This window comes from Pongo abelii, chromosome 7, assembly GCF_028885655.2.
Source record: "Pongo abelii isolate AG06213 chromosome 7, NHGRI_mPonAbe1-v2.0_pri, whole genome shotgun sequence".
Classification (NCBI taxonomy): Eukaryota; Metazoa; Chordata; class Mammalia; order Primates; family Hominidae; genus Pongo; species Pongo abelii.
Window position 1 is genome coordinate 89,652,941 of NC_071992.2, and position 17,359 is coordinate 89,670,299.

At 36.4% G+C, this 17,359-nt stretch overlaps 1 protein-coding gene across 5 annotated transcripts in view; it reads left to right on the forward strand.

Moving 5' to 3' along the window:
* GDAP1 (ganglioside induced differentiation associated protein 1) overlaps positions 1-17,359 on the forward strand; it is a 454,780-nt gene that overhangs the window by 155,615 nt on the left and 281,806 nt on the right. The window contains exon 6 of one of the 5 annotated variants that reach the window (XM_054560890.2): positions 5,580-13,460. The exons of the other annotated variants lie outside the window; for them this stretch is intronic. Within the exon in view, the coding sequence (XP_054416865.1) occupies positions 5,580-5,677 (98 nt within the window). The 3' untranslated portion in view covers positions 5,678-13,460. Of the gene's footprint in view, positions 1-5,579; positions 13,461-17,359 lie in introns of those variants that run through there. 5 annotated transcript variants of the gene reach the window in all.

Genomic DNA, 17,359 nt, shown 5'->3' on the forward strand with positions numbered 1-17,359 from the left:
AATAAATGAGACCATAGAGCTAGTGCTCTGCTGGACACACAGTTAAAGTTCTATGTGTCAGTAATTATTATTGGGCATTAATTAGATCAATAAGACACTGAGCTAGGGCCTTGAGGAATAGAAAGAGTTATAACATTCCATCAAATGCTCAGAGTTTATATTCTTATGGAGGAATAAGATAAACACACAATAACAGTAGGCAGCATATAATGAGGGTAGACATTTGAACCATAGTTTTTCAGAATAAGGCTTTACACAGACTATTAGATTGGTGCAAAAGTAATTGTGTTTCTTGTGGCAAGAACCACTATTACTTTTGCACCAACCAAATAGAATTAGAGCTGTGTATTAAAGCATGGGTAGCTTTTGGATAGGAAGGCATTCATTTTTCCTCCTTATTAAAGGGTACTCTCAAGATAAAGTATTGGATAAGCCATCTGTGCATTGGCACGCATTTCAAAGAAGTCATCTTTTACAGGGTTCTATACATTTAAAGCACTGTCTTTAGTTATGTGTTAAGAAACTCCATACTCTCAGAGGCACTACTAAGCCGCGGGTGGAGATTATTTTTGGCCAGAAGGATCTTTCTAGAACTCTTGAAATGATATTATATATTGGTTATATATTTTGTCTACCTACAGGAGTCATGCTTAATTCCAGTTATATTGGAATAGCTTCTATTCAGGAGAAGTTGGAGGGCTAACTCTTGCCTTTTGTTGAACCAGAATTTTCTTGAAATGCAGTGATTTCTCCTTCTGCTAAAGGCTCTGTGTCCCAGGGCCACCTTACGGGATAGTTGGCCAAAGACTTCTTTCCTTCCAAGTGGTCACGAATTTTGACAGGATGAAGTGACTTAGGAACTAATATAATGAGGAGTACATGACTTTGCTCAGAAAAGTGCATACATATCTGTGTTGTTCCTTCTTTACTGGAGGCAAGAGAAAATTGAGTTCAATCGATAATTGTACACAATAATACTGGTTTAATGGATAAATGTTCATTTAAAATACTAATTAAAATTATAATTTGATCTGGAAATTTTGTATAGAAGTTGCTTACAAAAACTAGAAGATTCTAAAAAGTGAAGTTATATCATAAAATTATACCATAAGCTGAACATTAATTGAACATTCCAATTAACAATTTTCTTCTTTACGTCATACATTCAGATTGAATTTCTGATTCCAGAATATATTAGCAGGTTATATTTGCATCAGTGAGCTTAGACATATAAAGTTGCTCTTTAAATGACTGAGCTTTTATTCATTCATTCAGGACAAGATATTATAGTAGACATTGCATTTGTAACAGCATTCCATTATGTATTCGTTCTTTGTTCTATGGATATCGGAAAATAATGACAACTAAACATCACAGAACACATTGCTGATTCTGCAATAGTTTTATGATATATAGCTATGAAAAAAGGAGAAGATTTCTGCCTAACTTGGATAAGCAAAGTTAATCATAAAATTAGCCTGAATCATCAAATGGATGAATATGCTTTTCCCATTTCAGAAAAACCATGGTGTTATGAGATACCTGATCCTAGATCCACATTACTGCTCCTGGGAACTGGCAAAAATGGGCTTGCTAAAAAGACAACACACAGAGGAACATCAGTAGATGTCTGGTTCTGCTGCATTCTGCTTGTTATTTCTGTGAGGCAAATCTTATTTTTCTGGATATGTCCACTGAGTTTCCTAAAAGTCCATAAACCTAGTCATCTTGATTCCTTCTGTTTTATCCCCTATACAGTAAGTCAAAAAATCTCTGGTCTATGTTCTCTCATTACCACCGGCCAAGTTCAAGCCCTCATCATTTCTTAGTTAGACTATGGTAACCATTGCCCAAAGTCTCTTTTCAGCCATTCTCAGATTTTCCAAGTTTATCCTTTACCATTTCATACCCACACATTCACATGCAAAACTACCCTACTACTTAAAAATCACAAATGGTGCTCTGTCACCTGCAGAATAAAGTTAGACTAGTTAATATGCAATTTTTTTTATAATTCCTTTCCTTTGGGTTCCACAGCTTAAAATATTACCCATATCCCTCTTACTTTCTGTGTTTCAGTTATTCAAAACTGACAGCAATTCCCATGATACGATTATGAAATAAAAAAGTTATTCCAAATCCAAAGATTTATAGGTAAAATTCTGTTCGTCCTTTGGAAAGCAGTGCAGCAGTCTAAGTCAAGTAATTGTTGACCTAGGTTCTATACCAAGAACTGTGACAGATACAAATGAAATAGAGTGACCATTAGTCCTGGCTTTCCAGGGACACCCCTTGATTATGTCTGATATCTAAAAGTCACTTTAGTACCTTCTTTTTACTCTCAGTTTGGGTGATAGATTAGGTGATCCCTCGGCATATGAGGCACAATTCTTGCTGTCATATAGCATTTAAACATATATACAAAAAATGGTTAGAGAGCAATACAAGATCCAATATAATCAAGCACTTAATTTTTTGACAGAGCCCAAAGTGTTATGTTATCATTCAGGAGAGAGTTGAAGTCATTAAGAAAGGCTTTAAATGGGAAGAACCTGAAGGCTGGAGAGAGAGAGAGAGGCTTGGCCTTCCAAGTGAGGGAGAAAGCTGAAAAAAAAAAAATCACAGAAGCAGGAATATACGTGGCAATTTTGTGCCCCTCTGAGGAAACCAACTTGAATGAAGTGGGGAAAATGGTTTGTTGGGTGAGGTTTGGCCATTTGATGGGGGATTAGGGGGAGTGTGGACTCTGCTGGACCATAGGAACTGTTGTGGTGTCCAGAGCCCAAGAATGAGGAAACATGGCAACAGTGATGATTTTGGAAAACTGACCCAAAAGTGGTGAGTGGGAGATGGTCAGTAGTCCTGTGTGGGAAAGAAAATCTGTGGTACTGAACTCATGGGCAGCAATTCTCTCTTTATTTACATAGCCTCCTTGAGAGAATTCCACTGAAGGAGAAATCATGTTAGCAAGACTTAGGCTTGGCTCCCACCATTCCATGGGGGCATAGTTACACACATAGGCTGATAGGATTCTTGTCATAGGACGGAATGAACAGAAAATCATTACCTACAGGAAAATGTTTGGTATCAGATGACATGTCTCTTCTCTGGGCCAAGAAACCTGTAGAGTTACTATTATTCGTTTTTTATTTTTTATGATAGGAAAAAGAGAAATGAAAATACAGTGATGTTTTTCTTATGTTCTAATGCCATGTTTCATGATGCAGCCACAGGCGGTCACTCTATTTTGTTGCCTTTGCTGCGCTTTGCACACTTATCACATGCTGAGGCAAGGTTTCTTTCACATGTCTAGCTCTCCTTCTGGACAGCAAATTCTGTGTGGTCAGAATCTTATTTTATCTTCAGTGCTTTGCATAATGCACTTCACGAATAAATTAGTGAATAACCAGCTAATGCTGGAATTTCTGCTTTTGATGATTTTGTTTTCACACAAAGAGGTTGAAAGATTCTCAAAAATCCAGAAAAGGGAACACAGTGTTCTTCTTGAGGCTGAAGCACTGTTGGGAATTATGAAGCACAGTGGCTTCACTGAGTAGTGAAGGTTGTTGTGGTTTCATTTACGATCTGACAATACACAAAATTATCACCTGAAGTCTCCTTTCTCAACTAAGAAGGCCACATGATGTTCCCTGTTTGGATATTAATGTATTTTATTTTTCTGCCCTCGGCAGTTTCTCCTATGACTTAAATCAACAGTCAATAAATACTAAAGTATAGGTACAGAATCTGTCCTTCATTGCACTTTCTTGATGCTTTTCATTGCGAATTATGTCAGTAAGGCTTCAGACAGCCATACTAGAAACATGAATATGCTTTGGAGTCAGGTAGACCTGGTTTAAATTATTCTATCTCACTTACTAACAACCTATGTAACCATTCACAAGTTATTTCTCCTCTCCAAGCCTCCATTTCCATCTGTAAGTTGGGAATAATAATAGAACATACCTCATAGAGTCGTGATTGTTAAATGAGATTTGCATTTAAAAGACCATGGCACAGTGCCTGGCACATGGTAAACCCTTGATTAATGTTAGCTTTATTAATATTACATGTGAAAATAGGCTGTTCCCAGAAAATGAAATAGGTCAGTTGTCTTAGAATTAGCAGTTTGATACATTGCAGTGGAAATGAAGGAAACCATTTCAACAAAAACATACCTTAAGGAAGATGAATGCAAGCCCCAAAGTGAGGGAAATAGGAAAACTAAGATATATTATTATTTTTCTAAAACATTAATTCATAGCCATTCTTCTTTCCATCCTGGCTTCCAGTATTGCATAGAGGAGGGATATACTGCCTCTTAAAAGGGAATTAAAACTTCTTTGTCCAAGCTGGCAAATGTGGGCAAATCCTCTTGTATCTGATGATGGCTAGACCAACATAGCAGGTGTCTGGCTTAATATAATTGAGAAAAGTGGGAAATATGAATATTCAATACTCACTGAAAATGATGGGCTTGGCAGGGGTAGACCTAAATGGCTGAAGCCAAATGTGAAGTTCATGTGTTCCATTGGTCCTTTTTACTTCTCTGGCAGGACTGGAAAGTAATGTAGATATGAACAATTTTCTAGGAAATTCAAAAGGTAGAGAGGTACAGTAGGTCATTTAGGCCAAGGGATCTATTTTATATTTGCCTCTTTAACTTAATCTTAGGATCTAAGAATCAGCTCTGGATTGAGCTTTGAGGTCTGCTGAGAGGAAAGGCATCCATCCTGCCATCAGCTGAAGGATACGGACCATAAATTGGGAAGTGTTGTTGAAAGACATGCTTGCCTAGGACATTTCTAAGAAGTTACATCTTGATCCAAACACTGGGGTCTTGGATAAAAATGGAGATTTGTGTGCCAGATCTAAATTCAACAAACTTGTTCATATGCCATTCCACACTCATGCCATTCTCTTCTCAGCCCTTTACAGAGACAATACTCTTCTGCAATGTACTGCTTTTGCTACAACTTTTTCAATATGTACCTCTATTTCTTGTACATTCTAGTGATTCTACTAATAAAATATTAGAAGAACAAACATTAAAGTCTAATTATTAAAGTTAAAAATTGTTAAACTATCACATTCATTCATTCCTCTACTTTGATCCACAGGCATTTTGAGTAGTTAACAATCAGAATATATTTTATCTTTTTCTACAGAAGTTATTGGTAAAGAATATTTGCTTTTAACTTGTAAGGCATTTCCAAAATATCACTGTTGGATTTTGTCAAGCTCTTGAGGGATAACATTCCTAGGAGTACTTCTTCCTTTCCCCCACAACTGGAGTTTGGGAAGTGTCCTGTACCCTCATCAATTTTTAGTGTAACTTTCTAATCATACCTGGACATAAGAATGACATTTCTTGGACTCTAAAGAAACAAATATGGCTGTGGTGTCTAATGGTGGTTGTTATGGATAGAGTTAGTTGCTACTGACCTAAGTATACTCTTTACATACACATTGAGACTTATTTTGGTTAATATGTTCTTACAAACTATATAATTAAATGCTGAAGACCATGATTCATTGAATGCAATTACCCAATTAATGTATTTGCTGTCTGTTTTTAGCTTCTCACATGCAGCATACTGATGGAAGAACAGCTCACCTGGTGCCAAAGACAACAGTGGACTTGGCAGAGCTTGCTGCCTTGACAGTGTATCAATAGCAGAGCTGATCTGGCACTTGCCAGTTGGGTTTATTTCAGCAAACCCACTTTAAAAATTTTATTAGCAAATAATGAATAAATAGGTTTGGAGCCTTTCTCCCCCTCTTGCTATCTTATTTTATATAATCAGGATTGTGTGGGAAATTTTCCTGCCCTTCTGATCTTGCATTAGTGTTTTCAAAGTAATCAATCAATAAATCCTCACAATGGACTCAAGCTGAACTAGGATTACAGGCCAAACTTAGAGTGTTATGGACGTATTTTGAAAAGTTAAGTAGGAAGCCAACAAACTTAAGCATAAAAATCTTGCTTATGAGGACTTACTTAATATATGATTCGTTCAAACTGAAGCAACTTGGCCATGGAAAAATGGTGGCATATGTGTAACTCAAGGAGATGAATTGTTTTTGAATGGAGTTGTACATATATTCAGTGTCCTGAATATATGTATTGTCCTGGTACATACAAGCAATCAAGTAGAGTGCATACAGCCACAGAGGCTTAGGGTCTTTATAAGGCCACATGAGGACAGGCATCTTGTTTGATAACAAAATAATGCCCCAGGTTGAGGCAGAGTTAGAGGTCACACACCTTGTTTATTGTAAAAAACCAAAAACCAAAAACCAAAAACAAGCACACATTGTTTTTTATGTGCAGCTGACAGGAAAGAAATATCTCTTCCCATGTAAGAGGCATTTCAGATGCCAATACTCTATTACTAAACTCATGATATTAGAAACCACAATGTTACAGTGGTGAGAGAGACCACTATTTCTAAATCAGTCTTCATTCATTAAAACTGTATAGTTTTGGTAGGGATAGAATTGAGATAGGGATGCTATAAAAAAGAAGATTATAATCCAGAATCTTCTTACATTCTCTGATAACAATCATGTTAGGACACCAAACGAAGCACCTTTCGATTGATTAATTTGACAGTGGGAAATACATATGTTAACAATCATGTTAGGACACTAAATGAAGTATCTTTTGATTGCTTTATTTGACAGTGGGAAATATGTAGATAACCATTATTTATATGCATCCTTTATCTCATTCAATTATTGTTGTCATCATGTATTATTAATACCTGCCAATTCTAGGTATTAATATTAGCTCCATTTTGTAGATTGAGACATGAGGCTTAGAAAGATTAGATGACTTGGGGCAAATCACCAAGCTACTGCTAGGTGGTGGTGCTGAATTTGAACCTATATCTTTTCACTGAGCTGGTATGCTGTTTTCACTATACGGCTCTACCTCTCTTCGTAATTACTATTGTCTGACAGCCCCATAAAAGTTTGTAAAAAAAATTACACCATTGTTAACAAATAGGCACATGCCTTGAATTGGTCTTGCTAATGTTCTCCGTGTAGAAACCTCATATTCATTTAGAGCTCCCCAGGTATCCTAGTATATCAAGATGGTTCTGGAAAGGGAATATAGCTCAGCATCTAAGCTTCTCTGTTATTATTTCAATCACCATGCTTTCTGGATTCTTGAGACCATTTTCAACACTCCCCAAAGCATTTTTCTTTATACATACTACTCCTAACCAGAGCATTTTAGATAAATGACCTAGTATACTTGTCCATTTGATCAGCTCTGTAATGTTTTCTAAAATTCCTTCTACTTAGTATGAATTTTCTCATCAGCTCCTCTAACAGGGCCAATCTATCATTTACTTCACTTATTCAAGAGGCCCTCTTAGGGAGAACAAATATTTTGCTGCAAGAAGATTTCTCAATCTCCTTACCAATGCAGGGAGCCATATATTATATTGTAAGTGGAAAGAAAAGTTACATTGTATCCAATCCATTTTGCTTCTCAAAAGGCTACTGCATCAAATTAAAAAAATATATGTTTTATTCTATTTTCTCTTTCTCCTTTCTCCCAGTCCTCTTTTCTTTCATTTGCTCACTTGTGCAATCTCTTTCTCTGATCCAGAAGAAGATCCATGGTGGCTTAAAATGGTTCACAAAATATAGCAAAGTGACATAATTAGAAATGAGTGAGGAATAAAAGAATATTAATCATAGAAAGAAAAATACTCTGAATTTAATACTTCATAGAAGAAGGCTAGGATCAAGTAACTTGCTTGATAAACAGTAAATATACAAACAATACTAGCTATGATTTCATCGTGATTATTTTTAGATGAATACAGAATATTGATACTGAAAAGTTCTCTCAGAAAGTTTAACGTCAAAATACATATGCACTTTCATCATTATACATATCGTATTGTGTTTATTTTCTAACTTCTCCTTACTAACTGTAAGCTGTGGTTGGGTAGGACTTTGACTGACTTAGGAGTGCAGCAGATAGTGCTGATGTTCTATCCATATCTCAGGGGACTTACTACTTCAGGGTACACCAGCAGATCTCAGTCTCTTTGCCTAAGAACTTTCTTTAAGCTATGGAAAGCCACTTTGCTCATGCAGGAAAATTAACACCATTCATATCCTCCAGAATCCCTTAACCAAAAAGAATTAGTTGGTGTATAAATATCTCAACTCCCTCACTCCCCGGGCAATATAACTCTATGATGCATGTTTCCCAGAGCCTCCCTGTGGAACTAAATCTCAATCATCCACCATGGTAGCTGGCTTACTTTTATTGTCTGCCTTCTCTTTTCATTTTCCCACTTCTCAACCAAATAAACCACTAGAACATGGACCTTTGTTTTAGGATCTGCTTTTGGGGGAACTCAAATTAAGATAATAATTATATCCCCAGAGCCTACTTCAGGATCTAACACAAATTGATTAATTGAATGATATAATTGAAGACAAGTATATGCTTTCAATTATAAATTTATATCTGTTGCTATCCCCTACAATTTTTTATGTTTGTAATTTTTTTACTTGTTATGTATTTAGGGGTCAAGGTGCAGTTGTGTTACATGGCTATATTGCACAGTGATGAAATCTGGGCTTTTAGTGTACCCATCACTTCAATAGTGTATATTGTACCCATCACTTCAATAGTGTATATTGTACCCAATAGGCAGTATGCCATTCCTTACCTGCCTCCCACCCTCCTACATTTTGGAGTCTCCAATGTCTATTATTCCATTCCATATGTCTATGTGTATCCATTGTTTAGCTCCCACTTACAAGTGAGAATATGTGGTTTTTGACTTTCTGTTTCTCAGTCATTTTACTAACGATAATGGCCTCCAGCTCCATCCATGTTGCTGCAAAAGACATGCTTTCATTCTTATCATTAAAAATATTTTATAATGCAAAGAATTAGTGTATTGAATCCAAAGGTAAATTTCAAATTTTAACTTCTCGGGGAGAAGAGAACTAACATGATGGTCAGTCTGGAGGCTCAAGTGAGGAAGTAGCCACACTCCAGACTCTGAAGCAGAAAGTGCTCCACGTTCATTCCACTTGCTGGCTTCACAGTGATCAAGGAGTCAAGAAGGACTAGCATCTTGTAGCCCTTCTCCATCATTGGGTTAAAGAGAGAGGAATGAAAACCATTTTTCACCCAGAAGTTTGGGTTTCTTTTCAGCATTCTAATTACCGTATTCATTTTTTGGAAAGACACATAATATGGAATGCTTCCATCAATCACGCACTCTGCAGTCCTAATCAGGGTTTTTGCTTCCTCCTCCCCTGAAGAGCTGTGGTAAATAGATCGACAGATCGACAGTGTGAAAAATTTTAGTTTCCCATCACCTCTCCCTGTATCTTAGAGCTTAGAGCAAACCTCAGCAACCAGCTGCCTGGTTTCTTGCTCTCCTGCTACATATAGCTGTTTTAGGTTCTCAGTGATACCAGATTCACTAAAATACAGTTTTCTGGCTTCTTTTAAAAATAATCAGAAGATTTAGTAACTCTGATCCTACAACCCTGTGTGGCAATAGTTGTCTGGAACTGCATCACTACTGTCCTGCTGAGATGGGGCGCTTAATTTCCATTTGCGAAACCTGCCTGCTTCTCTTATTTCTGTCAGCTGCTTGTCATTTGAGTTTGAGATCCCTGGTAACTCCTTAGAGCTATCTTGTTCTGTTGTGCATCCTTTGTGCTGGAGGCAACTGGAGGAAAGTCTGGCAGCTCCTTCCTACTGCCTTCCCTCTCTCTAATGAAGATCACTCTCTGTTGTTATACCTTATCTAGACTCACAGAGGCCCATGCCCATACTTAGACAGAGCTTCTTTGTAAAAAGGAAGAAACTGTGGGAGTCAGCTAAAAGTTAGACTGGGTGACATGGATATGAGACGTTCAGAAGACAGGACACACTCTTTATAGAATGACACTGCAGTTTGAATGCCACTCCCATGCTGGCCTGTGTGGAACACAAAACAGTGTTTCAGAACTGAGAAGCCCTCTGCTCTCTATCTTGCTTCTTAAAAACACTAGGGCCAGGCCAATTACATCTTTTGAAGGCAAAGCCAGCTGTCTCTAAGTCCCCCCGGGGCACGACTTCTTAGCCAAACCACGGGGTAAATGAATTCTTTTGAGCTGCCTTCTAAATACCTCGTTCTCTCTTTATTTTAATGAATCAAGTTTACCTTCTATATTATGATTTTCTCATACTCTGAAATATTATTTTAGCTCCCTCTTCAACTTAGTGCAAAACCGTGCCCTTCTACAATCTAGAAACCCAAGTTTTCACCAGTGTTACTGGCCCATTGGTTCAAGGAATGGAGTAGACCCTGAATAGCTGAATTTTGCGAGACTCTAGCAGCATTTCTCTTGACCTTTTTTGAGAAAAAGTGCAAAAACAACTGGATGATGGGATGGTGAAACCCATTAGTATTAATGGAATACCTGCTCTGAAAATGAGCTGATAAATTCATGTTAACTAGGAGAGATGTTTTAATAGCTAATTCCTTAGCACTGTCATATTCATTATCTGTTTTTACAATATTACTGTGGCATGTTTCATATATCATGTTTATTATTTTTTAATTAGTACATTGTATAGCATAAGAATGGATTGTTTACAAAATTTGCAGATGAGATGAAATTGGCAATGTATTATATATAGGCAATGCCAGAATCAGGATCTTGACAGATTTTTTCTTTTCTTTTCTTTTCTTTTTTTTGAGATGGAGTCTCACTCTGTCACCCAGGTTGGAGTACAGTGGCACCATCTCGGCTCACTGCAACCTCCACCTCCCGGGTTCAAGCAATTCCCCTGCTTCAGCCTCCTGAGTAGCTGGGATTACAGGTGCGCCACCACACCTGGCTACTTTTTTGATTTTTAGTAGAGACGCGGTTTCACCATGTTGATCAGGCTGGTCTCGAACTCCTGACCTCATGATTTGCCCACCTCGGCCTCCCAAAGTGCTGGGATTACAGGCGTGAGCCACTGCGCCCAGTGATCCTGACAGATCTTGAGAGGATGGAATGATGGGGTGAAACTATTTGAATTGCACTTAAGTGGAATGTCTGTACTCTTCTATATTCACACAGAAGGAAAAACATGCATGTTCAAAAATCACCATTGCACAATTCTAGTGGGAGAAGATGTGGCTTCTTAGCCACACACATGAAAAAGGTTATAGTTACTTGAAGACACAACATGAGTCAACAGTATGATGTGATTTCCCAGAGCAATGAAATATTAAACAAATTAATGGAAAGATTTTTTTTTTTGTCCAGACAAAGACAAATGATAGTCTATTTTTACTAACCTAGTTAAGACCAGACACAATCTGATGTTCACTTCTGATACCATGGGTTAAGTAAGATATTGATGGACTGGAGTGTTTAGAAGACAGGAACTAGGTGAGGGAAGCTTAGAAACTCTGACTAGTCTGTAGATGGAAAAACTAAAGCCAGACATAGTTATTGTTTTGAAACTTTTGGAGGGTTGCCATGTAGAAGGCAGAAGAGATGTATTGCACATTACCCTTGGAGGGTTGAAGTGTGATCAATGATAAAATATTAGAAAAGGAGATGATATTCATGTTTATATAAAGACAGATTTTATAGTTAGACTGGGTGACATGGATTTATGATTATATAAAGAAATACTTTCTATTTATACTGGGTGACATGAATATTTAATTTTATATCCTAAAAATTACAATTGTCCAAAACTGCATTGGCTGCCTCAGGAGGGATTTTCATTATTGCTTGTGAGATATTAAAGAAGTGCATAGATATGTAGCTATACAAGTCACAGGTTTCACTAAATGATCTCCAAGCATCCTTTAACATTCTGAAGATTTAGAGTCCCATGAGCATAAGCACTAAATGACCTTCACTTGGTTTAATTTCAAAATAAGATCCAACTTCTAAATCATAATTTTCACTGAAATATACTCAATCAAACCATTCATTTCTGTACTTGCTGTCATATTATGATATAAAGCTGTTTACTCACCTTCAATCTCAGTGTTTGGCACATAATGGAATCTGCATTTGCATTTCTTAGAAGAATGAAAATTTTTTAATTACAGAAATTATTTGGTTCTAGTACTCAGATTTTGATATCAATTATGAATACACATATTTATGGGCCGGAGCAAGCAAATCTACAAGCGTTATTGTTTTGCGCAAGAAAAAAATCAAAATAGAATGCATTATAAATATCTAAAAATGGGATATTGTTGTACCAGTAGTGTATTCATCCCTCATGCCCTGGGTGACGTTGTATACTTTTGCCAAATAGAGAAATAAAGCTCTGGAAACTTTTGTGTAATTATGAACAAAAGTAGAATGAGTTCTCTGGTCCAGAACAAATACAAATTAATGATTTACAGTATGAAATGTATGAATTTTGTTGCTAAAGATGGTGGTGAGTACAAAACTTTCAGCTCGCCATAGTTACATTTATCATGGCAAAATCAGAAAGAAAAAATACCATTTCTGAGAAAACTTTAAAACTTGGCACAAAGTTAATGTCAACTTTTATGCTTGGAGAGAAAGCAGGTGAGTGATTGGTAAAATCCCTTTATCAAATGACACAGTTATAGATTGCATAATATCAATGGCATACAATCTGGAAAAATCATGTGTGGGCAGCAGAGGCAGTTGCATGGTTGTGCTGGTGTGTAGAATATGAATCATTCCTGAATATATGAGGGAGAAGTGCCTGACCACTTTACGTCTGTTTATCGCTAAATGCTTCTGTCGTTCTCCAGGTTTTCTAAGTTAATGAACATTTTGTGACCCATGTTATAGCTTGGACAGATGTGGAGAGAGATCAGCAGTAATGGGGCATCCAGTACATCAGGGGAGGGGTTGATAAGACGAGTATGTTCTACCTCAATATTTATCCTCTTTATTTTCAGAGAATTGTTGGTGATCAACAATATACCTCTTTTAATTCACTTTTGAAAGAAATAGTGAAAATCAAGATTATGATCAAATCATGTCTGAGTGTATAGGTTTTTAGTGTTTGGTGCCAAAAATGCAACATGAATATACATCTCTGCTTTTTTTTTTTTACACTGAAGTGTGCTGGCTTTTGAGGATAAAGGTGCTCACATTATTATTTTTTTAAAGTGGAGGAAAATTTTTCTTTATGGCTAATTCCAGTAAAGACTATTTCCATGATTTCAAATGCTTTCTACAAGTGGCACATCTTAATGATATTTAGAAGATATTGAGCCTATCACTTCAATTTCAAATATTTCTCAATATTAAAAGAACTAGAAGATGGTTTAATTACCATGAGTTTGAAGTTTCCCAACACCTGACAATTATTGTTACTCAGAAGAGACAGGTTGATTACATATTTTAGGGATGTTTAAAAACCAGACATAAATGTTGTTCCATACCTGAAAGAAATAATTCCTTATTTCTTCAGAAAGAAGAAATAATTCCTTATTTCTTCAGAAAGAAGAAATAAATGCAAAAATAAAATAAAGGAATGGAATAGAAATTCAGAAATCCAAGATGCTGTATCTTTTGTTGACACATTTCAGGTTTCAGATATGATTCATTAACTTAGTGTTTGATAGAGCGATGGCAGTAGTTGTATAAGTTAGGAAAGTTTCCTGCTGTAAGTAACAACAAAAATAAACCAGTGATAACATTTCAAATGTATGAAGTCTTATATTTCGCACATAGTGAGCAGTGTAGACAAATGTCAATTCTGGCACTCTTTAAGGAGATCCATGATACAGTCTCTGTACTTTCTTGCACCCTTTCTTCATGGTCACAAGATGAGTGCAGCAGCTCCAGTCATCATACCTGCATTCCAACAACAAAAGAACAAAGGAGAAGACTCACATCTGAATCCAAAGAGCAAAAGCTTTTGCAAGAACCCCAAAGAAGACTTCCACTGTTAGTTCATTGTTATATGACTGACTACTCTTGGCTGAAAGTAGCTAGGCAAGCTCTTTTTGGAAGAGGGCAGGGGAAACATTCAAATATTATCTCTTAGTCTTTCATATTGGGCTAGCCAGTTTCTCTGTAGAAGAATCTTCCCATCTTCTATCTGGGTGGTGTAAGCCTGGCTGCCAACGTGGTGTTCTGGGACTGAGTTGGAAAAGGGGACGGTGGAATTATTTGGTTTGAATGGGTATCTCACTTTCACCTTTCTCTATAGTTCAGCTAGAGATGAATTGTTACCACGGAAATATTTCTTCAGATATCATAGAAGTCAATATCAGAGCCAGAACCAGAAAATATGCTTTTATAAAACATCCTTCTTTCTTTTATTCATTTATTTATTTAGACAAACAGCAAAAATTATCTATATTTATCATGCCTAACATGTTGTTTTGAAATATGTATATGTTGTGGAATGGATAAATTGAGCTAATTAACATATATGCATTACATTACACACTTTTTTTTGGTGAGGAGATTTAAAATCTACTCTCTTCACAATTTTCTAGGATACAATATATGAACTATAGTTACCATGATTTACAATAGATCGTTTGAACTTATTCCTCCTGTCTAACTGAAACTTTGACCAACATGTCCCCGGTCCCTAGTAACCATCATTCTGCTCCCTACTTCTGAGTTGAACTTTTTCAGAGTCCACAGATAGGTGAGACAATGCAGTATTTGTCTTTCTGTGCCTGGTTTATTTCACCTGAACATAATGTCCTCCAGGATCACATGTTGTCATAAATGACAATGCGTAAAGGATTTCCTTCCTTTCGCTGAACAGTTAGTATTCCATTGTGTATACATACACATCAGAAAATATGGTTTTTGAAACTCAAATCACATTGTCCCAGAAATGCAGGTTTAGAAATGGTGAGTTAAGCACTCCAGTCCACAAAGCTATCCTATTGAATCCCTGTGGTAAAGTACCCCTGGTGTTTTATATTCCTCATGGCTGTTCCAAATCCCTAACATTCGCCCTCTACGTTTTGTTCCTACATATCTTTCTCTCAGCTTCTTTTTCATTTCCCTGTATTAAGATTGTCTGATATGAAGACTTCTCTTTCCTTTCTTTACTTTTTCCAAAGTCCAACTTCATCCTCTTCATGAATTTTGTCACCTCAGATATTTTTCATTTTTGCTCCCTAAGTCATTTTGATCCTTCTTCCACAATGTTTCATGGATGAATTTCTTTCTTTTCTTTGTTATTGCCAACATACTACTTCACAAATTTTTGCTGTAACTTCCAACAGATCTAGGCTCATAATAAGACTTTTGGAGAATCAAAGCACTGAAAACATTATATACTCTTTCCCGGCTATATTTTAAAATAAAAAACAAAACAATAAAATAAGTATATATTGTCTAACATGATGAAAACTTTAGTTCCTTTTTTAAAGACAACATCTTCCGAGACAGAATTTGGGAGGGATGTCTGTACTCTCTTCAAGTTGTTTCTGAGCTCTGCAACAGGAGAGATAGGGGAGAAAAAATAGGGATGCATTCTTAGGGTATGCTACGTAGTTGCTTTAAGTGATGAGGCAAAAGGGACTTTTGCTTTTCATTGTAAGCTCTTAGTGTTTTTTTAAAACCATGAATTCCATGTATTACATTAATCACAGTATTAGTTTGAATTCACACACACAGACACACACACACACACACACACACACACGACCCCAACCCCCCACACAAACTTCTGACCCTGACATTTTCTCTCCCTAGTTTACACAGTTGCCAATTATTATTATTTTTGAAAGTAATAAATAGTATATAGTACAGAAGAGCTCCTAGTTAAAAAACATTACTTTGGGTCCTTTCTCTGTCCTGCTCCCCACTGGGAATCACTTTTGTCTCTGTTTTTAGGTTTTCTGAAGAATATGTATCATATATATGTATATTAACTTTAGACATTATCTATTGATTTGCTGCAATGATATATGAAGATTTAACTCTAATACCATCATCAGTTTTTATATATTTTTGTTTTTTTGCTTTATGTATTCATTTCCTGCTTTTTGTCTTATAAAATATCATAAATGTCATTATTTTACAAAATTTTAGAATACGTTATTCTTTCTAGATTTCAGTATGATGAAATTTCTCTCATTTATGTTTGATAGTTTTCCCTCTTGGTGGTTCATTTGTTCTTGTGGTTTGATCTTTGTTTTCATTGTGAGCTTAACATGTGTGGGGATTTTCTTCTCTGAGAATCTTGAATGTCCTGGGCTTTGGAAGAATCTTTACAGGGTGGTTTTTGCGTTCGCCTGGGTTCTTAACCAGCTCTAAACAAGACTTCTTAAAAATTCAAATTTAGCATTTCTAGCCCCATTTGATTGATATAAATTTGGACTCATCATCCAAGCACAGCACCACCGTGGGTTTCTAGCTTCTTGCCAATAACTCTTTTTCTACGGAGAGCATTGGCAGATGAAAAGCTGCTTTACTGCTTCCTGCTTAGAAAGGAGTGTTTGGAGGGCTCAGTGATTATTTCTCCTTGGTGATGGGACATATTTATGAGGATTCCAGCTTGACAAAGAATTTATTTCAAAATATACAGCGCTGATGCCTTACATCCTATGCCCACAGAATCATTAAAATCCCCAAAATGAGACTGTACTGTTAACATCTATGTCCTATACTTGTTTATACCCCAGTTGTTTTAAGCCCTTTCTTACTATTCTAACAATGAAATGTGTCTTCATTTCTGGTTGCTGTAGATTTCTCTTTCTCTATTTTTTTATTTTTGAGAATTGCTCTGATTTTACAACAAAATCTGATGTATCCTACCCAGTAATTTTACATCATTGGAGTAAGAAGGTATTTTTGCTCATAAACTGCTAGTTTGACTGAAAGTCCCAACTGAATTTTTCCTTAATTTTTTATTTTAATGAAAGTTATACATACTCATAGTTTTACAAAAAAACTCAGAATAATAGACAAGGCTAATAATAAATTATGGGGGCTAGAAAATAAATGGACTCCTGGACAAACTCCCTTGGGCCTGATGACCCACCCAGTGATTGTTTCCCCAGTTCCCAAGTGTATAATTAGGATTGATATGCTTGCAGTTGGCACAATCCCCATATTGGGTGTTGGTCTGAAAGATAAGGTCTATCATAGCTTGAAAAATAAAGAGGAAGTCTCAGAAGCTACCCTCCATGACAGCCAAGATAGTAAATCAATAACTATCACATCCCAGGGTGAGGGATAGAAAAGATTAGGGACATTTTAAGGATCTGAAGCAGGAGCTGGAAAATTATGGACCATGGACAAAGTTGGTGCATGGCCAGTTTTTACACAGCCTGCAAGCTAAGAATGGTTTTTACATTTTTAAAGCTTGTTAAAAAAAATTAAAATATGCCACAAAGAC